Source organism: Delphinapterus leucas, chromosome X, assembly GCF_059928025.1.
Source record: "Delphinapterus leucas isolate spDelLeu-1000000601 "Yukka" chromosome X, BTC_Dleu_Yukka2, whole genome shotgun sequence".
NCBI classification, from domain to species: domain Eukaryota; kingdom Metazoa; phylum Chordata; class Mammalia; order Artiodactyla; family Monodontidae; genus Delphinapterus; species Delphinapterus leucas.
In genome coordinates, this window is record NC_143150.1 from 12,297,843 (window position 1) to 12,317,307 (window position 19,465).

Below are 19,465 nucleotides of genomic sequence, written 5' to 3' on the forward strand. Positions count from 1 at the left end.
GGTGTGTATTTCTGCCCTGCTTCTGACTTAAATAAACTGTTTCTCTGCGTGCTGTGTCTCTAATAATAAACTTTGTACCTGTTTTGCAGTTTTTGCCTCCTTGAAACATTTTTGCTTTCAAATGGGATAAGAATCAGAGAATTTTGCTGCTAGCCTCTAGCCCCTGGTAGACTGGTGGCTAGATTCTATCCCTGGACAGGGAAATAAGATCCTGCTTCAAGACTACTGTCCCTCTGAGAACAGGTCTATTCTATCTGGGCTGGAACTGGAAGTTTACTGGTATTTTTCTATATATTCTGTGTCTCAATTTTGTGAACATATGGAATACAGTTACAATAACTATTTTAATGTCTTGTCTGCTAATTCTACAATCAGTTCTAGGTCAGTTTCAATTTCTTAGGATAATTTTAATTTGCATTTCTCTTACCACAGGATTGAACATCTTTGCACATTGTTAAAGGTCAGTCAGTTCTATATCTTTTTTGTGAAATCTCTGTTCATGTATTTTTCCCAGTTTTGTATTAGGTTTTGACATATTAGTGATATCAGCCCTTTATCTGTGATCTATGTTGCAAATATATTTGCCAGTCTGTCAGTTCTCCATGAGTTTGTTCATGGTGTGTTATAGTCTGTCTTCTTGAAATTTTAAGCAAAGTGATGTAGTAATGCCTCCTTAGTAAGTAAGCAACCAGTGGACACAAGGGAGGGAGGGATTTATCCATAGAAAACTGAAAGAAGAACCATAAAGTCAAATGTGGCATGCCCAGATGAGGATTACAAGCCCACTGTACCTACTGCTTTATTAGGAACATAATGCCTGTGGCCAATTCCACCACCCCTTTCTAGGGCCAGAAAAAAATATCAGAAGACAAAGCGTTTGGGAGATATGATAATTGTTTTCAAATATCTAAACTGGTATTATTCAGAAGCAAAATAAAAGTTTAGGAGGATATTATAATACAATATTTACTTTTAAAAGAAGTCTATTTGTCAACACTACATGAAGATACTAATGTTTATTTTTACCTTTTTGGAGTTTTCTATTTTTAACAGCTTTATGGAGATTTAATTTACATACCATACAATTCAACCTTTTAAAGTATATCATTCAATAGTATGTAGTATATTCACAGAGTTTTGCAACCTTCACAATAATCTAATTTTAGAAAATTTTCATCACCCCTAAAATAAAGTCATATGCGTTAGCAATCACCTACCATACCACATATACCAACTCAATACTAGAAGCCACTAATCTACTTTCTGTATCTATATATTTGCCCATTCTGGATATTTCATATGAATAGAATCATACAATATGTTGTCCTTTGGGACTGGCTTCTTTGCTCAGCATGTTTTAAGGTTCATCCATGTTATAGTATGTATCAGTACTTTATTTCACTTCATTGCCAAATAATTTTCTATTGAATGGATATACCACATTTTATTTATCCATTCATCAGCTGATGCACATTTGGGTGGCTTTCACTTTTGACTATTATGAATAATGTTTCTATTAACATTCTTTTTTTTTCTATTAACATTCTTGTACAAATTTTATGTGGACATCTGTTTTCATTTCTCTTGTGTATATACTTAAGAGGGAAATTACTGAATCATATGGTAATATTATGTTGAACTTTCTGAGGAGGTGCCAAACTGTTTTCCACCATTTTACCTTCCCCCAATAAATATATGAGGGTTCCAATTTCTCCTCATTCTTGTCAACACTATTATCTGACATTTTGATTATAGCCATCCTAGTGGGTATGAAGTGGTATCTCACTGTGGTTTTAATTTGCATCCCTGATGGCTAATGATGTTGGGTATCTTTTCATTTGCTTTTTGGCCACTTGTATATCTTCTTTGGAGAAATGTCATGTTAAATCCTTTCCCCATTTTTCAATTGGATTATTTGCATTTTTATGTTGAAGTTGTAGGTCTTCTATACATATTCTGGATATAAGACCTTCATCAGATATATGATTTGCAAGTACCTTTTCCCATTCTGAGGGTTGTTTTTTCTCTTTATTGATGGTGTCTTTTGAAGTGTATATCTTTAAATTTTGATGAAATACAATTTATCAAAAATTTTCCTTGTGAAAAAAAATTTTTCCTTGTGTTTTTGATGTAATATACAAGAAACCATTGCCTGATCCAAGGTCACAAGGATTTACCCCTATGTTTTCTTATAAGAGTTTTATGCTTTCAGCTTTACATTAAGGTTTTGATGAATTTTGAGTTAACTTTTACATATAGTGTAAGTTAGTGTTACAATTTCATTCTTTTAAATGTGAATGTCCAGTTATCCCAACACCATTTGTTGAAAAGACTACTCTTTCTACATCTTGTTTCATATCTTAGGGGGAAAGCATTCATTCTTCACAGTTAATTATGACATTAGCTGTAGTATTTCATATATGCTATTTATCATGTTGAGGAACACCTTTGTCAGCTCAGGCTGCCATAACAAAATATCATAGACTAGATAGCTTAAACTATAGAAACTTATTTTATCACAGTTCTGGAGGTTGTAGGTCTGAGATCAGGGTGCCAGCACAGTCAGTTTCTGGTGAGATCTCTCTTGCTGGCTTCTATTTGACAGCCTTCTCACTCTGTGCTCACATGGCCTTTTCTTGGTGTTTGTGCAGGGAAAGAAAAAGAGAGAGAAAGACAGAGAGAGAGAGTTCTCTTAAAGACATTAATCCTATCCAAATCAGGGCCCCACCCTTAAAATTCATTTAAGCGTAATTACCTACTTATAGACACCATCTCCAAATACAGTCACATTGGGAGTTAAGACTTCAGCATATGAATTTGGGTGGAGGGTGCACAACATAACAAGGAAACTCCCTTCTATTCCTAGTTTGTTTACGGATTTTTATCACAAATGCATGTTGGATTTTATCAACTGCTTTTCCTGAATTTATTGAGATTATAATGTGTTTTTTAATATTTTATTTTATGAATATAATATATACATTAATAGAATTTCAGATATTAAAATAACCTCACATTCTTAGGATAAATACCACTTGGTCAAGGAGTATAAGACTTTTATATTCTTTGAATTTGGTTTGCTGATATTTTGTTGGAAGTTTTTTTGTCTTAGCACCTTTAAGGAAAATCAACTGACCATAAATGTAAAGGTTTATTTCTGGACCCACAGTTCTACTGCATTGATATATATGTCTGTCCTCATGCCAGCCCCACATTGTCTGGATTACTGCAATATTGTTATAAATTTTGAAACTGGTATGAGTTCTACAACTTTGTCCTTCTTTTTCAAGATCGCTTGGCTGTTCTGTGTCCCTTGCATTTACGTATGAATTTCAGGATCAGTTTGTCAGTTTCTGCAAAATTCCAGGAGGATGTTGATAGGGATTGCACTGAATTTGCACCAATTTGCAGAGTATTGTCATTAACAATATCGACCCTTTCAAGCCATAAACATGGGATATCATTCTATTTATTTATATCTTCTTTAAAAATTTCCAAATATGTGCTGTAGTTTCTCATGTACAAGCCTTCTCTGGTTAAATTTATCCCTAAGTATTTTATTCTTGTTAATGCTCTTGTGAATGGAATTGTTTTCTTGATTTCAGTTGTGGACTGTTTATTGATAGTTTGTAGATATACAGTAGTAATCCCTTATCCACAGTTTTGCTTTTCACAGTTTCAGTTACCCATTTCCACATGGCCCAAAAATATTACATGGAAAATTACAGAAATAAACAATTCATAAGTTTTAAATTGTGTGCTCTGAGTAGCATGATGAAATCTCACGCTGCCCCACACAGGATGCGAATCATCTGCTAGTAGTCAGTCAGTAGCTATCTCAGGTGTCAGAACCATTGTCTCAGTATCATGGTGCTTGTGTCCAAGTAACCCTAATTTTACTTAATTAAAATGGCCTCAAAGTGCGAGTAGTGATGCTGGCAATTCAGATATGCCAAAGAGAAGCTGCAAAGTGCTTTCTTTAAGTGAAAACGTCAAAGCTCTTGACTTTATAAGGAAAGAAAAAAATTGTATGCTGAGGTTACTAAGATCTACAGTAAGAATTTCTATCAGTGACATTGTGAAGAAGAAAAAGGAAATTTGTGCTAGTTTTGCTGTCATGCCTCAAACTGCAAAAGTTACAGCCAGGGTGTGAAGTAAGTGCTTAATTAAGAAGGAAAAGGCATTAAATTTGTACAATAAGGTATTTTGAGAGAGAGAGAGACCATATTCACATAACTTTTATTACAGTATATTGTTCTATTTTATCATTAATTATTGTTGTTAGTCTCTTACTGTACCTAGTATATAAATTAAACTTTATCATAGGTATGTATGTATAGGAAAAAACATAGTATATATAGGGTTTGGTACTATCCGTGGCATCTTGAAACGTATTCCCCACAGACAAGGGGGGACTACTATATATTTAGTTTTTGTATATTGAACTGTATCCTGCAAACTTGTTTTTCAGTTCTAGTATATTTTTAAAGAATTTCTTACTGATGTTCTATATACAAGATTATGTCATCTGTGAATAACAGTTAAACTCCTTTCCAATTTAGATGCCTTTTATTTATTTCTCTTTGTTGCTTAATTTTTATATCTATATTTATGTAGGCTATTGGTCTGTAGTTTTCTTTTTTATGATTTATTTGTGTGTCTTTCGTATCAGATAAAATTGGACCTGTAGAATGAGTTGGGAAATGTTCCCTCTTCTATTTTTGGGAAAAATTTGTGGAAAATTTACATTAATTCATCTTTAAATGTTAGGTAGATTAACCGTTGAATCCATCCATTCATCATGATCAAATGGGATTTATCTGGAGAATGTAAAGCTGTTTCAATATTTGTAAATCAATCAGTGTAATCCACCATATAAACAGAATAATTTCATGATTATTTCAACTGAAGCAGAAAAAGCGTTTGACAAAATACAATATCCATTCATGATTTTTTTTTAATCTCAGAAAACAAGAAATACAAAGGAACTTACTCAATCTGATAAACAGCATCTACAAAAATCATACACCTAATGTCAAACTTTATAGTGTAAATCTGAATGCCTTCCTCCTAAGATTAAAAACAAGGCAAGGATGTCTGCTCTCACCACTCCTATTCAGCATTGTTGTGAAATTATTACCAGTGGAATAAGGAAGAAAATTTAAAAGAGGCATACAGATTGGAATAAAATATATGTAACACTGTTCCTATTCTCAGAAGGTATGATTGACTATGTAGAAAACCCCAAGAAAACCCCAAAAGAGAAAAACGTGCTTAAACTAATACGTAGGGTTAGCATGGTCACAGAATGCAAGGTCAACACAAAACAATTATTTGTATTTGCATATAACAACAACAGAAAATTGGAAACCCAAAATGTTTTAAATATAATTCTCAATAGCTTGAAAAAATGGAAACTTAGGTATAAGTCAAAAATATCATGTGTAGGATCTGTATGCTGAAAACCACAAAATACTGATGAAAGAAATTAAAAGAACTAAATAAATGTAGATATATACTATGTTCATAGACTAGAAAACTCACTCAGTGAAGATGTTAATTCTCTAAAAATTGATCTTAAGGTTCAATGCAATGCCAACCAAAATTCCAGCAGGATTTTTTTTAAACGATGACAAGCTGATTCAAAGTGCTTAACAAAGGGCAAAGGGACTAGAATGAGGATAAAACAATTTTGAATAAGCAGAAAAAGTTGGAGAAATTATACTACACGACTTTAAGATTTAGTATAAGGATACAGTAATCATGGCAGTTTGGTTAAGGGATAAACATATAAATCAATGGAACAGAAAGGAGTACAGATCTAGTCCCAACAAAATATGGCCCATGAAGTTTTTGCAAATGTCTAAATACAATTTAATTGAGAATTTTTAGTCTTTTTAAAAAATAGCATTGAAATAATTGGACATATATATGCAAAAAAAAGGACTTCATACTTTATGCAAAAATTAACTCAAAATGGATCATAGATTCAACTGTTAAATGAAAAACTATAAAACTTTTAAAAGAAAACAGGGGAAAGACTTCATGACCTGAAATTAGGCAAAGAAGTCTTAAACATGACACCAAAATTATGATTCATAAGACAAATTGCCTTCTTCAAAATTAAAGATTTTTGCTCTGAGCAGTACACTTGTTAGGAGAATAAAAATCAAGCTGCAATCTGGAAGAAAATATTTTCAAATAATATACCCAACAAAGGACTTGTATCATGTATATATAAAGAGCTCTCAAAACTCAAAAATTAGAAAATAGCCCAATGTTTAAAATGGGCAAAAGACATCAATTGACACTTCATCAAAGTGGACATATGCATAGCAAATAAGCAAATGAAAATATGTTCTACATCATTAGCCACTAGAGAAATGCAAATTAAAACTGCAATGTGGTGCCACAAAGCACATCTGAGAATAACTAAACTTTTAAATATGTATGTACAATACTAAGTATTATAGTGTTATCAAGTATGAACAACAACTTAAACTCTCATACATTACTGGTAGAAATATAGAATGGTACAGCCATTGTGGAAAATGATTTGGTAATTTCTTATAAACCCACATTTATCATATGACTCAATCTCATTCTTGGGAGAAATAAAAACTTATGTTCACACAAAAACCTATAGATGAATGTTTATAGCAGCTCTATTTATGTTTTCCAAAACCTGGAAACAACCCAAATAACCATCTACAGGTGAACGAATTAACAAACTGTGGTGCATCCATAAAATGGAATACTACTCAGCAACAACAACAAAAATGAACTACTGATACACACAACTTGAATGACTCTCAAAGGCATTTTGCTGAGTGGAAAGAGCTGGTCTTAACAAGTTACAATCTTTATTATTGCACTGTTTTTAGGAAATATGAATCTGTATTTTAAAAGGAAAAAATAAAACTATTATAAGATTATCCCATTGAAAAGAAATAATGTGCACATCTTTTGCAACTGAATATCTATAGAAATACCTTTGAATCAAAATCATTAGACGAAACTCAGGTACTGATGAGCTTCAGAAAGAGGGCCATGGGCCAAAATATAAAGGAAGAGAAATGCTCACAGGAAGAAAGAGGAGAGGATGCATGGTTCTTCTAAGATGGAAAAGAAAGAACAAATAATACAGTGGTGAGAAAATTTCTGAGGCACAAAAATTATATATCAATGTGAAAGAAAACATTAATAATTTTGTGAGGACAATGTGTGAATGAAGCTGTTAAAATGGAAGAATGATAAATGCAGAAAACAAATATATGAGATCCAATAAGCTAAAAATCCCCCAAACAATAAAAGAATGGGGGGGGACGGATACTTTCATAATGCATATGTATATCAAATCATCATGATGTACCCATTAATATCTTACCATTTTGTCAATTATACCTCAATAAAGCTAATCAAATTGCTTAAAACTAGTGCTAAAGAGAAAATCCTAAAAGTAGCCAGAGGGGGGAATAAACACTTTACCTACAAAGGAAAAAAATATAAGGATGACAGTAGTTTTTGTGAAAACAGTGATGGCCCAGACACAAAAGATCAAGTATTGTATGATTCCATTTATGTGAAGTATCCAGAATAGGAAAATCCATGGAGACAGAAAGCAGATTAGTGGTTGCCTGGGGCTGGGGAATGAGGCAATGGGAAGTGACTGCTTAATGAGTACGAGGGTTTCTGTTTGGGGTCATTAAGAAATTCTGAAACATTTTAGTAGTGATGACTGCACTTTAAGTGCCACTGAATTATACACTTGAAAATTGTTAACATGGTCAATTTTATGTTACGTGAACTTTACCACCAAAAAAAGAGAACCAGAGAAATTGGAACAGCATCTTTAAAGTAATGAAAGAAAAAATAACCCTGTCTACCTAGATTTCTCTTTTTTTTTTTTTTTCTTTTTTGGCTGTGTTGGGTCTTCATTGCTGCACGTGGGCTTAGTTGCTCCACGGCATGTGGGATCTTCCGGGACCAGGGCTCGAACCCATGTCCCCTGCATTGGCAGGCGGATTCTTAACCACTGTGCCACCAGGGAAGTCCCTACCTAGATTTCTATACCCAGTTAAAATATATTTCAAAAACAAAGGTAAAATAAAGACTTTTTCAGAACTACAAAACCTGAAATAATTCATCACCAACACATGTGCACTATGAGAAATATTAAAGAAAGTCCTCCAAGCAGACAGAAAATTATGCCAGATAATTTGGATTATGCCAGATTATCTGGATCTACAAAAGGAGTGAAGGTCAACTACATGGAAATTGGAACTCCATGGTATAACATAATTTCAACTACCTGAGTAAATATTGATATAAAAGGTGTTTGCCCTTTGGTGTAATTGTCTTTAAGGTATAATTGATAGTTTAAAGTAAAATGAATAGCAATGTATGGAGTGGTTTAAAACATGTGAAATATATGACAACTACAGACTAAAGACTGAGAAGGGAGAAATGGAAGTATACTGTTGGTTTTCATGTGTCTAACTCTTCTGAGATCCAATGGACAGAGCTGGCTGTTTTCTTCTTTGTATATTAGGCCCTGGCACAGTGACCAGGTGAGCCCTCACACCCCAGGCATTTAAAAAACACTCATCGTTTAAAGTGTGAACACAAAGTAACTAGAAGAAATGCTGTGAACCCCAGACAAATTATGCTTCTCTGTTCCTTGAATGAAAACCTCTTATAAGAATCACTTCACATTTAGGGTATTAAACTACACATCTTTAATTGATTGGGTTGAGATTAGGCAACCTGGATATCAGTCAGGAGGATTGTGGGCCATGTTGGGGGAGCTGAGGCAACAGATGGAAGTATAATGAGTGAAGTTCTCTGCTCTTGTTGAAGGAGCCGGAACATGAACAGAATAGTTTCAAAAGAAGGAAACACAGATGCAAAGTTGGAGAAGGCCCTTCATGGTATTTGGTGCTGAGAAGCTACCAGGTAAAGGCGCTAGCAGGGGCTTCTTTGCAGAAGAGAGTTCAAAGCAAGGCTAGGAAGGAAAGTAGAGACAAGGTTTTGGATAGACAGGCAGCAAGAGCCTGTGAAAAATCCTAACAAAATCTTCAGGGGGGCAGTGAGTTGCAGGGAAAGCAGCCAGCCTCAGGCTGAGAATGTGGACTAGACACGTCAGTAGGACAGTGTGTGCCTTTGTGTCTGGATCAGGGGTGGGGCAATGAGGAGTTGGGGAACAAGAAATGGGATGGTAAGGTATGCTGGGGATGCAGAGGTTGGGGGCACACAAGTTGTTGGCAGTGCTGGAAAGCCAGGCAGCAAAACTGGGATTCAGTGCATTGGGCAGAATGGAGTCACTGTATATATAATATGAACCACAAATACACAGGCATATGTGTGTGTGTGTGTGTGTGTGTGTGTGTGTGTTTATGATACATGTGTGTTATATTACATGCGTAAGTATATATATCTATTATGTTTATGTATGTATATATAGTTATACATATCAAGAAAAAGTACTCACCCAGAAATCCACCAGGGAAAGTTTTCCTGTGTTTCATTAAACTGGGTGAGGACTCTTTTTTGTTTTAAAGTTTTCCTTGTGGGACTTCCCTGGTGGCACAGTGGTTGGGAATCCGCCTGCCAGTGTAGGTGACACGGGTTCGAGCCCTGGTCCAGGAAGATCCCACATGCTGTGGAGCAACTAAGCTCGTGCACTACTGAGCCTGCACTCTAGAGTCCGCAAGCCACAACTACTGAGCCCACGCACCACAACTACTGAAGCCCGCATGCCTAGAGCCCGTGCTCCGCAACAGAAGCTACTGCATTGAGAAGCCCACGCACTGCAACAAAGAGTAGCCCCTGCTCGCCGCAACTAGAGAAAGCCTGTGCACAGCAACAAAGACCCAACGCAGCCAAAAATAAATTTAAAAAGAGAAGATTTCCTTGTATTCATTAAACTTTGTGTGATTTTAGCTGCTAACTGGTTTTGCAGAAGGAATGATATCCTATAGCATGCAGACTACTGTCTATACAATGAATGACCTCTATTGATGTGGCCTAATTCTCCAGCCCAAAACCCTCTTCTGATAATCCAACCCATGTTTCCTACTGCCCAAGGGACAGCTTTAGGTGGATAGCACACTCCACCTCACCATCTACATGGCCCACACTGACGTCATTCGCCATGCCCTTCATCATCTCTACTCCTCACTCAAATCACCACCAGCTCTTCTTCCTCTATCCACAGTCTCAGGTAGGAGAAACAGCTTCTACCTAATCAGCAAACTTCAGAACTCAGACTCACACACTCTAACACCATCTCACAGAATTTTCCTAAAATCTGTCTCCTTATCTCTTCCCACCCACAGCTGAATTAAGTCCCTTGTCATTTTGTTTTGTTTTGATTACTCATTGTTTTTAACTCATTATGTGTTCAATAAATATTAGTTGAATTGATAAATGAAGGAATAAATCAATCAATAAAAATGCTGGAGGATCACATTCAATGATTTAAAATGTAGAGCCTGTCCCCTGCCTGGGCCTTCTGCCTGCATGGAGGAAACCCAAAGTGTTACAGCTGCTCATGTAACTTCAGAAATCCCATGGGAAAATCTCACTGAGAGTGTCATTTTGGACATCTCCCCATGTGCAAACACCATTTTAGAGGTGGAGATGCTCTCAACAGGATAGTACCTGTTGCTTCCTGCATTGGACTTCACACATCCCCTCACTCCCAGTCAGTTTAACAAAGAGGGGTACCATCTCCACAGGATTCCATCAACCCTGCAAATGTTTGCACCGTGGGCCAATCCTGTATCCCAAACAGTGTCTGGTGGCAACATAGACCGGCAGTCATAGCCACAGGACACCCGCCCTCTAGTGTCCCAACAGCTCAGAATCCGTGGGAGGCAGCCTGAGCTGGGGACAACACCTGGATCATTTTTCAATGCACGTTCACACCCAGCCCTTTTGCTGCAGAGTCTCTGAGGTGATTAGTCCCAGGGATTGCCCCTCCAATTGCCCCCTCCTTGTGGCTGCGCACTGCCTTCCACTCTTCATTGGTGCCCCTGGCCTGTCTCACCTGGCAGACGTCGGTCACCACCCCACTCACTCACATAGCCCAGCTGCTATGGAGGGGTCCACTGCGCACAGGGGCACATCCCAGCCTCCAGCAGGCATCAAGACAGCTCCCAGCGCGGGGACACTGGCAAGGGAGCACTGGACCACTAGAGGTGTCAAGAAATGTAGCTCACCCAAATGATGCAGGGGAGCAGCTGTGCTCTTCCTGACAGGACACAGGGGCGACTCTAAGGCAGCGGGTGGTGTCTGGCATGTGGCTGGCCCACTCCTCCCAATGACCTACCCACTCAGACCACACTGGGACTTCCAGCTGGTCATGAGGATGCCGAGATTCCCCAGCCTATTCTTGTAAGGCGTCCAGTACCACCCGCCCAGGTTCCCCACCATCTCTCCTTCTGGGCCCTGAACTCTGGGCTCAGAGAGCCCTGACCGCCAGCCTGCCTGGGGCTCTCTGGACTCGGTTTTGTACGTGCTGTCTTGTGGGCTCTGGCAATCGCTCTCGCCAGGATGCTCTCAATGACCCTCAATGACTGAGAGTATCCTTCCCTGGCTCCTGGTCATTCTGGCCAAATCCTTGCTTCTCAAAGTAAAGGAGAAAGGTCCTGCTGACATTTCAGAACTTTAAGTCATGCCCAGAGGAATCCCTTCTCTCAGGACATCACTGCATAAATCCAGCTTCATATGGGTGAGGGATTAAGTTAATTTTCTGTTTAACCTAATGAGAAAACGGGAGACACAAATTAAAATAACTTTGACACAATATTTTTTCACTTGTAATTTTGACCAAAATTTAAAGTATTGGTAAAATAATATGTTCATGAGAGTGTAGGATATTTACATACAGTAATTTGTGAGAAAATATACTGGAATACAATGTTGGCAATATTTATAAAAATTTTAAATATTCATGCCCTTTGCACATTAACACAACTTCTATGTTATATCTTTATTATTAGAAAACATATAAATTTTCCAAAAAAAATCATGTTCATAGATGTTGATTTCAGTTCTATTAATCATAGTAACCAATGGTAAACAACTTATGTGTCCATCAGGAGGAGAAGTGTTTAATTAATTATGGCACATACATACTTTAGAATTCTAGGGAGGAGGTGCTGTCATGGAAAGATTTCGCATTCACTTTATTAAGTGGCAAAGGTAAGTGGAAGGTCAATATATACGTAATTACCAAGTATGTTAAAAGAAAAATGATATATATTTTAATATATACATTTATGGAAAAGCCTAGAATAGCCTTTAAAATAATACGAAGTGAGAGAGTGGCATGGATATATATACACTACCAAATGTAAAATAGCTAGCTAGTGGGAAGCAGCCACATAGCACAGGGAGATCAGCTCGGTGGTTTGTGACCACCTAGAGGGGTGGGATAGGGAGGGTGGGAGGGAGATGCAAGAGGGAGGAGATATGGGGATATATGTATATGTATAGCTGATTCACTCTGTTATAAAGCAGAAACTAACACACCATTGTAAAGCAATTATACTCCAAAAAAGATGTTTAAAAAAATAATAAAATAATACACACCAGATTTTTAATTGTGGTTATCTCTGAGAAGGGGTCTGAATTTTGGAGGAACTTTGTAAAGGGGGAAATTGTGATTGATTTTTATTTTTAGAATTTTTTTACAAGAATATATGAACTACTAGCTTTCTAAGTAAAATATTTAAGTAAGCTTAAAACCAGAAATAGGAGCTGTGTGTTAATCGGTTAGAGTAACTCCTTGCTGATACAATAGACAAAACCTGAAATACAAGTGACTTAACACAATTGTTATTGTTGTTGTTCACATAAATTCTGATTTGGGTTGGCAGGGACTTTCTGCTTTCAGACGACTCAAGGATCCAGGCTGCTTCCATCTCATAGCACCATTATCCCGACATAGGGTCTCCATGTTTGCTGCTGAATGGCATAGGAAGCATGGAAAGGGCATACTGGCTTCTGCTTAACAACAAGTGGACCACCCAGGAAGGTGAGGAAGACAAGATGTGGACGAGCACTTGTAGTCTATTCCATAAGCCACCAGTCTCTCCCATAAGCCGTCACCTAGTAGGTGCTCAATAAAAAGCAGCGATTATAATTTGATATGACAACAACTCTCTTCATTTCTTGAAGGGAGTTTCTGAGAAAATCAAATTTACCTTGAGATTCACCAACTTTTCAGGAACGAACCTACCATGTGACAAGTGCTTTCAAATATAGGACCACACCTAGTTGTCAAAGGATTCTGTAAATCTTAGCAAGGAGAAATCACCCTTCTTCACTCAACGCACTTTTCTGCACTACTCTTTGCAATAATCTTTGTAATCTCAACAGACCGAAAATTTTCTCCTTCCTTGTGATACATAGTCAAAGTCTTTTAATTTATGAGTCTCTGCTACCTTATACATGACTGAACATTCCCAAACACCTGTACAGGTGCCTCTTGGCACACTGCAAACCAGGATTTTTCCTCTGTGGTAGGTACACAGATGAGGGGCAGTGGAAGGATGGTTGTTTTAGTCAGCTCAAACTGTTTTAATAAGATACCATCAACTTAGTGGTTTAAACAACAGGAATTTATTTCTCTTCTGGCGTCTATGAAGTCCAAGATCAGGCTGCTGATAGACTCGGTGTCTGGGGAGGACCTTCTTCCTGGCTTACAGACAGCCATTTTCTCGTTTTATTGTCACATGGCCAAGAGAGATCTCTAGCCTATTTCTCTTCTTATAAAGACACTAATCTCATCATGGAGACTCCACCGTCATGACCATATCAAAACCTAATTACATCCCAAAGGCTTTACTTCCTAATACTACTGCATTGGGGGTTATGTTTTCAACATATGAATTTGTGGGGGACACAAACATGCATTTCCTAACAATGATGTTTTTTTCATTTTTAAACAAACTAGCATGTCTGCTAAGGAACCATTTTCACCTCCTAGAAGGACTACAAAGATTTTAAGAATTTAGCCTCTGTAGCCTTTTGATTACACAGAGATTTCCACGGTCTTTCCTTATCTATCATTTATGAGGAAGGCTTTGGTTTTTAACCACATGGATAAGCACATCCATCTATGTATGTGTTCTGTGATCAATTTCCAAAAGACATCCCATTAAAATCCTACTACAGATATTAGGGTGGTTTCAAAAATAATGTATCTAACTTCAGAGTTATATCCCAACAACCAGTAGATTATGTGCCAAATCAGACTCTACCAACAAGCCCATTTGCAAAACACTTTGAGAGTTTGTTAAATACACCTAGGGGAAATGAACATGTATTAGCTTCCTAGGGCTATCTGGAGACCTTGAAGGAGAGTTCCATCTCGTGGCTCTCTTCGACCTTCCAGTGATCGCCAGCAACCCTGCCTTATAAATGCATCACTCCAATCTCTGCCTCCATTCTTCATATCCCCTTGTGTGTGTGTGTCAAATCTCCCTTTCTTTTTTCTTATATGTACACCATTCACTGTATTTATGGCCTACCCTAAATCCAAGATAATCTCAAGATTCCTAACATAATTACATCTGCAAAGACTATTTCCAAATAAGGTCACATACAGAGATACTGGAAATTAGGACTTGGATATATCTACCTGGATATATATATCTTAGATATATATATCTTGGGGGCCACCATTCAACTCACTACACATCAGCATAAACAACACTACCTATCTGAGCTTTCCAATTTGAACTTTTAAGTTAAAGGGGCTGTTGCTATTAGGGCTCCAGAGTGACAGATGGAACAGCAGGGGACTTCTGCAGGGAGTAGGAATGTTCTATGTTAGGGGGAAGGTAGGCACTTCTGGGTTGTCCACTGGGGAGCAGGGCACAGCTTTCAGATGAGGAGACAGTGAGCAGCTGGCCAGCAGGCCAGGTTCCAGAGTTGGACAGGAGGGCACACTGGGGAAGATCAGGAGAAGCATGCTCTAAGTCAGGATATTGCTAGGACTGGACACAAATGCAGCACCTGGGCAGAGTTAGCTATTAGGGTATCCTAGGTCTCTAAGCAGGAGGACCCTAGGTAAATAAAGCTCAGACAATCCCCAAATTATGTTTTATTCTCATTTCCCCTTCCTTCTCTATGCCTGCTTTTAGTACCATCACATGGTCCTTCTTTTTGTCACCTGAGAGATATTATACAGTACTGAGAAGAGAAATAGAAGACAGACCTGCCTTGGGCTAGGAAGAGTGGGAACAACGTGGGCCCTAGATGAATTCAGACCATGGTCTAGTCCCAGCCCTGTCACTTACTAGCAGTATAATCTTGGGGAAATTACTAACACTATGAGCCTTGGATGCATCCTCTGTAAAACGGGTTTGATAAGCCCTGTCTTGTAGGACTGCTGGAACGTATGCAAAGTAAGAAAAGCATCTAGCACAGTGCCTGGCATTTATTAGATCTTTAATGAATGGCAATTATTTCTAGTATTTTTTTGTCCCCAGACCTTACTGCCCTCTCCTCTGGGATTTTGTTTTTATCCAGGACATCTCAAATAATACACAGTTCAATCAAATCAGGCAAAAATGCAGCTTCACAAAACTCATTAAATTTTTCCTCTTAGAGGATAAATTAATTTGGGGTATGGGTTAGTCTTCCACAGCTGATATAACTCAAAGCTCTTAGAATTTAAGTGAAAGACTAACTCCTTCCTTCTCTCCCAGGTATTCATCCATCTAAATACTGTTTTCATTCATTTCACTGCCACCAAAGCCTAGACCCTGCTTAGATTTGGCCTAATTACACTCAAGATAACCTACCTTTAATGTGATTTTAACAGAGTTGGCTCTGGCTCTCTTAGGCCAGGGAAAGGAGTGCCAGCCTAATGGCTTCTGGGTACCAACTCAAGAGAGTATCACCCTATTCTCAAGAAATCACTGCAGATATGTATAGAGCACCTTCATGCACTGTATTAACTTGGGACAAGAGTTCAGGGTACCTCTCATACCTGCCCCAGGTAGGGATTTCCCTCTGGTTTACCCCTGATCCAAACATAACTACTAAGCAATTTTCCATTCCAGGCTCTTCTCTCACCTCTAAAACACACAGTCTGAGAGCCTGGCCCCTGCCACCACCCACAGCTGAATTTAAAATGAACTCCCATAGAAGGAATTGCCATTTCCCAAAGCCCCAGACTGCCTTAGCTCAGGGCATTTCCACTCGACTGCTCGCATCTGGAGTCCCACCTCCTCACTCTTCTTTTACTTGTTCTTTAGGTAATAGAGGACATCTCACCATCTTCCTGATACGATTGCTGCTCCTAACCTCTACCCTTCTATGGGTAGGGGTGTGTCTTGCTTACCCTAGAATTTCCATTATTAACACAGCGCTTTCCAAAGAGAAAATATCCAGTTAATGTTTGATGAATGAGTCAGTGAGAAGTTTTATTAAGATCACTCCTACTTTCTTGAATAAACGAAGCAAATCCAAGTATATATCCTTTAATTTTACTGAACAATAGACTAAAATGGTTAAGGGAATCAAAAAATTAAGATTTGTTAAGATTACTCCTACTTTCTTGAATAAACCAAGCAAGTCCAGGTATATATTTTAATATTATGGAACAATACACTAAAGTAGTTAAGGGAATCCAAAAATGAACCAGTTTTTACATTTTTTTCTCTATTGTCTGCTGAGTTCTTTCACATTTCCAAGAAAATTCCTATTCCAATGTCATGTGATCTTGTTCCAGATCACAAAATAAGATGGAAGGTTCCCCAACTTGCTTTGCAAAATATCAAAACTCGGGCTTCCCTGGTGGCGCAGTGGTTGAGAGTCTGCCTGCCGATGCAGGGGACACGGGTTCGTGCCCCGGTCCGGGAAGATCCCACATGCCGTGGAGCGGCTGGGCCGGTGAGCCGTGGCCGCTGAGCCTGTGCGTCCGGAGCCTGTGCTCCGCAACGGGAGAGGCCACAACAGTGAGAAGCCCGCGTACCGCAAAAAAAAAAAAAAAAGTGTAACTTTCTGCTACTGATAACCATTTGCAAAGAAGAAAAGGAATGAGAAATGTAGGATTTGCAGTTCTGAATAATAAAAAGAGTTTTGATTTTTTTTTTTTTTTTTGCGGTACTTGGGCCTCTCACTGTTGTGGCCTCTCCCGTTGCGGAACACAGGCTCCGGACGCACAGGCTCAGCGGCCACGGCTCACGGGCCCAGCCGCTCCACGGCATGTGGGATCTTCCCGGACCGGGGCACGAACCCGTGTCCCCTGCATCGGCAGGCAGACTCTCAACCACTGCGCCACCAGGGAAGCCCCAAAACTCTTATTCTTAAATCTGATGTTTAGCAATAAATGTGACCAATATCATTTATAAACAGATTCTAAGGCTAATGAACCTATTAAAGGAAAAGCATTTGAAAAAAATACCAAAAGGAAAAAAAAAGATAAACTTTCAAGTCACCCATACAGAACAGGAACACAAAGTTGTTGCACAGTGTGTTCTTCCCAGCCTGACCCCGACCCTCCTCTACATAGAACCCTGCCTGCCCTCTCCAAGCACGGAGTGAAGATTTGCACTCATTCTTCAGTTGGGTCAGAAACTGTTGAGGAATGCTGCACAATGAACATGGCAATAGTACTATCCAAGGGGCCAACTGTGGCCCCGACTCTCTTCGTCATCTCTTAAAGCCTCCTCATACCAGTGTGAGAAGGAAATGGGGTCAGTTCCTTTGACCTTGACCAAAAATTCCAGAACTTTCAGCTTGCTGATTTCAGCATAGGCCCTTGGACCCCACAGGAATTCGTACCGTGGAGGATCACTATTAGACACCTTCCGGTACTCCAGATAATTCTCCTGCACCCAGTCTCTGGTGATGAGCTTCCTGGGCTCCCCATAAATGAAGTGCTCCCTCCCAGCATACACGTTTATCATATTCAAGAAATCCCAGATGTTTTCCTCAGGGGCGCAGTTGCCCTCTATGCAAATCACACCCAGGATGATTGCCAGGAGGCCATTTTTAGGCATGCTCTGGTCATCACTATGCATCTCATCATGGGTGAGGTCTAATGAGTTGAAAAGGACATAGGAGTGGATTTTGGGGTCCACTTCCTTCACATCAATGCCAGAGATCACCTCTAGGCACTTAGAAGCTTTCTTGAAGATCACAGGGAATTGGTTTTTGTCCTTTTTGATGACAGCCTTCAGCATTTCTGCCTTTGTGAAGGGCTCCTTCAGTCGATATTTGAGGACCATGAAATGCAACAAATCAGCCACCTTTTCATCCAGCAGGCCTCTGAACAAGGATTTGGTGTGTGCTGAGGCCTGGAGAGAGTGTGTGCCCTCTTCTCCTTGGATGCTGGAGCTTCCATCTGATGTGCTCCATGGCATGGCGGAGAAGGAGCTCTGAGGACTCTGGGGATGACCCAATGGCACAGTGGCAGGCTGCTCCTCCTCCTCCTGCTCCTCCTCCTCCTCCACCTCCTCCTGCTCCTCTGGGGTGCCCAGTGGCAGAGGAGAGAAAGGGGGGCAAGTTGAGGAGTAGGAGAAAGTGAAAGAGGAAGAGGAAACAGAGGCAGTCTCCTCCTCCTCCTCCACCTCCTCCTCCTCCTCCTCCTGCTCCTTCTTCTCCTCCTCCTCCATCTCCTCTGGGGTGCCCAGTAGCAGAGGAGAGGAAGGGGGGGAAGTTGAGGGGTAGGAGAAATTGAAAGAGCAAGAGGAAACAGAGGCAGTCTCCTCCTCCTCCTCCTCCTCAGCTGTGGGAACCTGCACTGTGAGCAGGTCTCGTATGTCACTTAGGGTCTGAAAGTCTGGCTCAAATGTGAGGCGCAGATGCCTTGGAGAGTGAAGCATGATGACTCTTGTTGGAGGCAGCAGGTAGAAGTGTAAGCAGGATGGTGGGATATGGGATCCCAAGGACCTGGGGGAGAGAGCGAGCGGGTCAGCAGCCTCAGCAAAGAAATGCACCCTTGGCAGCTCTGACAAAGGCTGGCTTACAGATCCCCTCTTTAGGGGGTGCTCTAGGGCCTCACAGGGCTCCTGTCTCCCTGGACAGTTTGTCCCCTAGGAACCTGTAGGAAGATGCGAGAAAGCTCCTCAGGGTGCAGCCAACCAGTACAACCCGAGGCTTCCAGGGCTGACTGTGGGCAGGTGGGTCAGGCACTGTGGGGTCCTTGGCAGACATTCAGGGTGCACACCTCACCTTGTCTCCCAGTACTGTCTGGGCTTCCTCTGCTCTGCTGACCTGAGGACCTGTGCCTCACACCCAGGCCCTCACCTCAGGGCTCCTGAAGCCCCTGACAGGCGAGGAGGGGCCGAGTTCTGTGAGGTCCCCGCTGTTCTGGAGTGATGATCCCCTCCACGCTAAGGTTCTTACCTTTCCTCTAAAGAGGCTTGTGCCCTCTCCTCCTGCACCTCTGCTAGCCTAAGGCAAGAGGTCACATTCCTTAAACAGATGAGAAGGAAGTGAA

The 19,465-nt window shown here is 39.8% G+C and overlaps 1 protein-coding gene across 1 annotated transcript; it reads right to left on the reverse strand.

The window, feature by feature from the left end:
- Positions 1–17,636: 17,636 nt before the first annotated feature.
- LOC111164569 (melanoma-associated antigen 8-like) lies at positions 17,637–18,863 on the reverse strand. The gene is made up of 2 exons (XM_089904877.1): positions 18,567–18,863; positions 17,637–18,488 (listed from the first exon to the last, which is right to left on the reverse strand). The coding sequence occupies exons 1-2, from the start codon at positions 18,846–18,848 to the stop codon at positions 17,637–17,639; spliced, it is 1,134 nt and encodes a 377-aa protein (XP_089761003.1). The 5' UTR covers positions 18,849–18,863.
- Between the last annotated feature and the right edge of the window lie 602 nt (positions 18,864–19,465).

Excerpts from the sequence above, each read along its gene's own strand:
- LOC111164569 (XM_089904877.1), bottom strand. The coding sequence starts at position 18,848 with ATGCTTCACTCTCCAAGGCATCTGCGCCTCACATTTGAGCCAGACTTT. Across the intron at positions 18,489-18,566 it reads AGGAGGAGGAGACTGCCTCT|GAGCAGGAGGAGGTGGAGGA; the intron begins GTTTCCTCTTCC and ends GGCACCCCAGAG.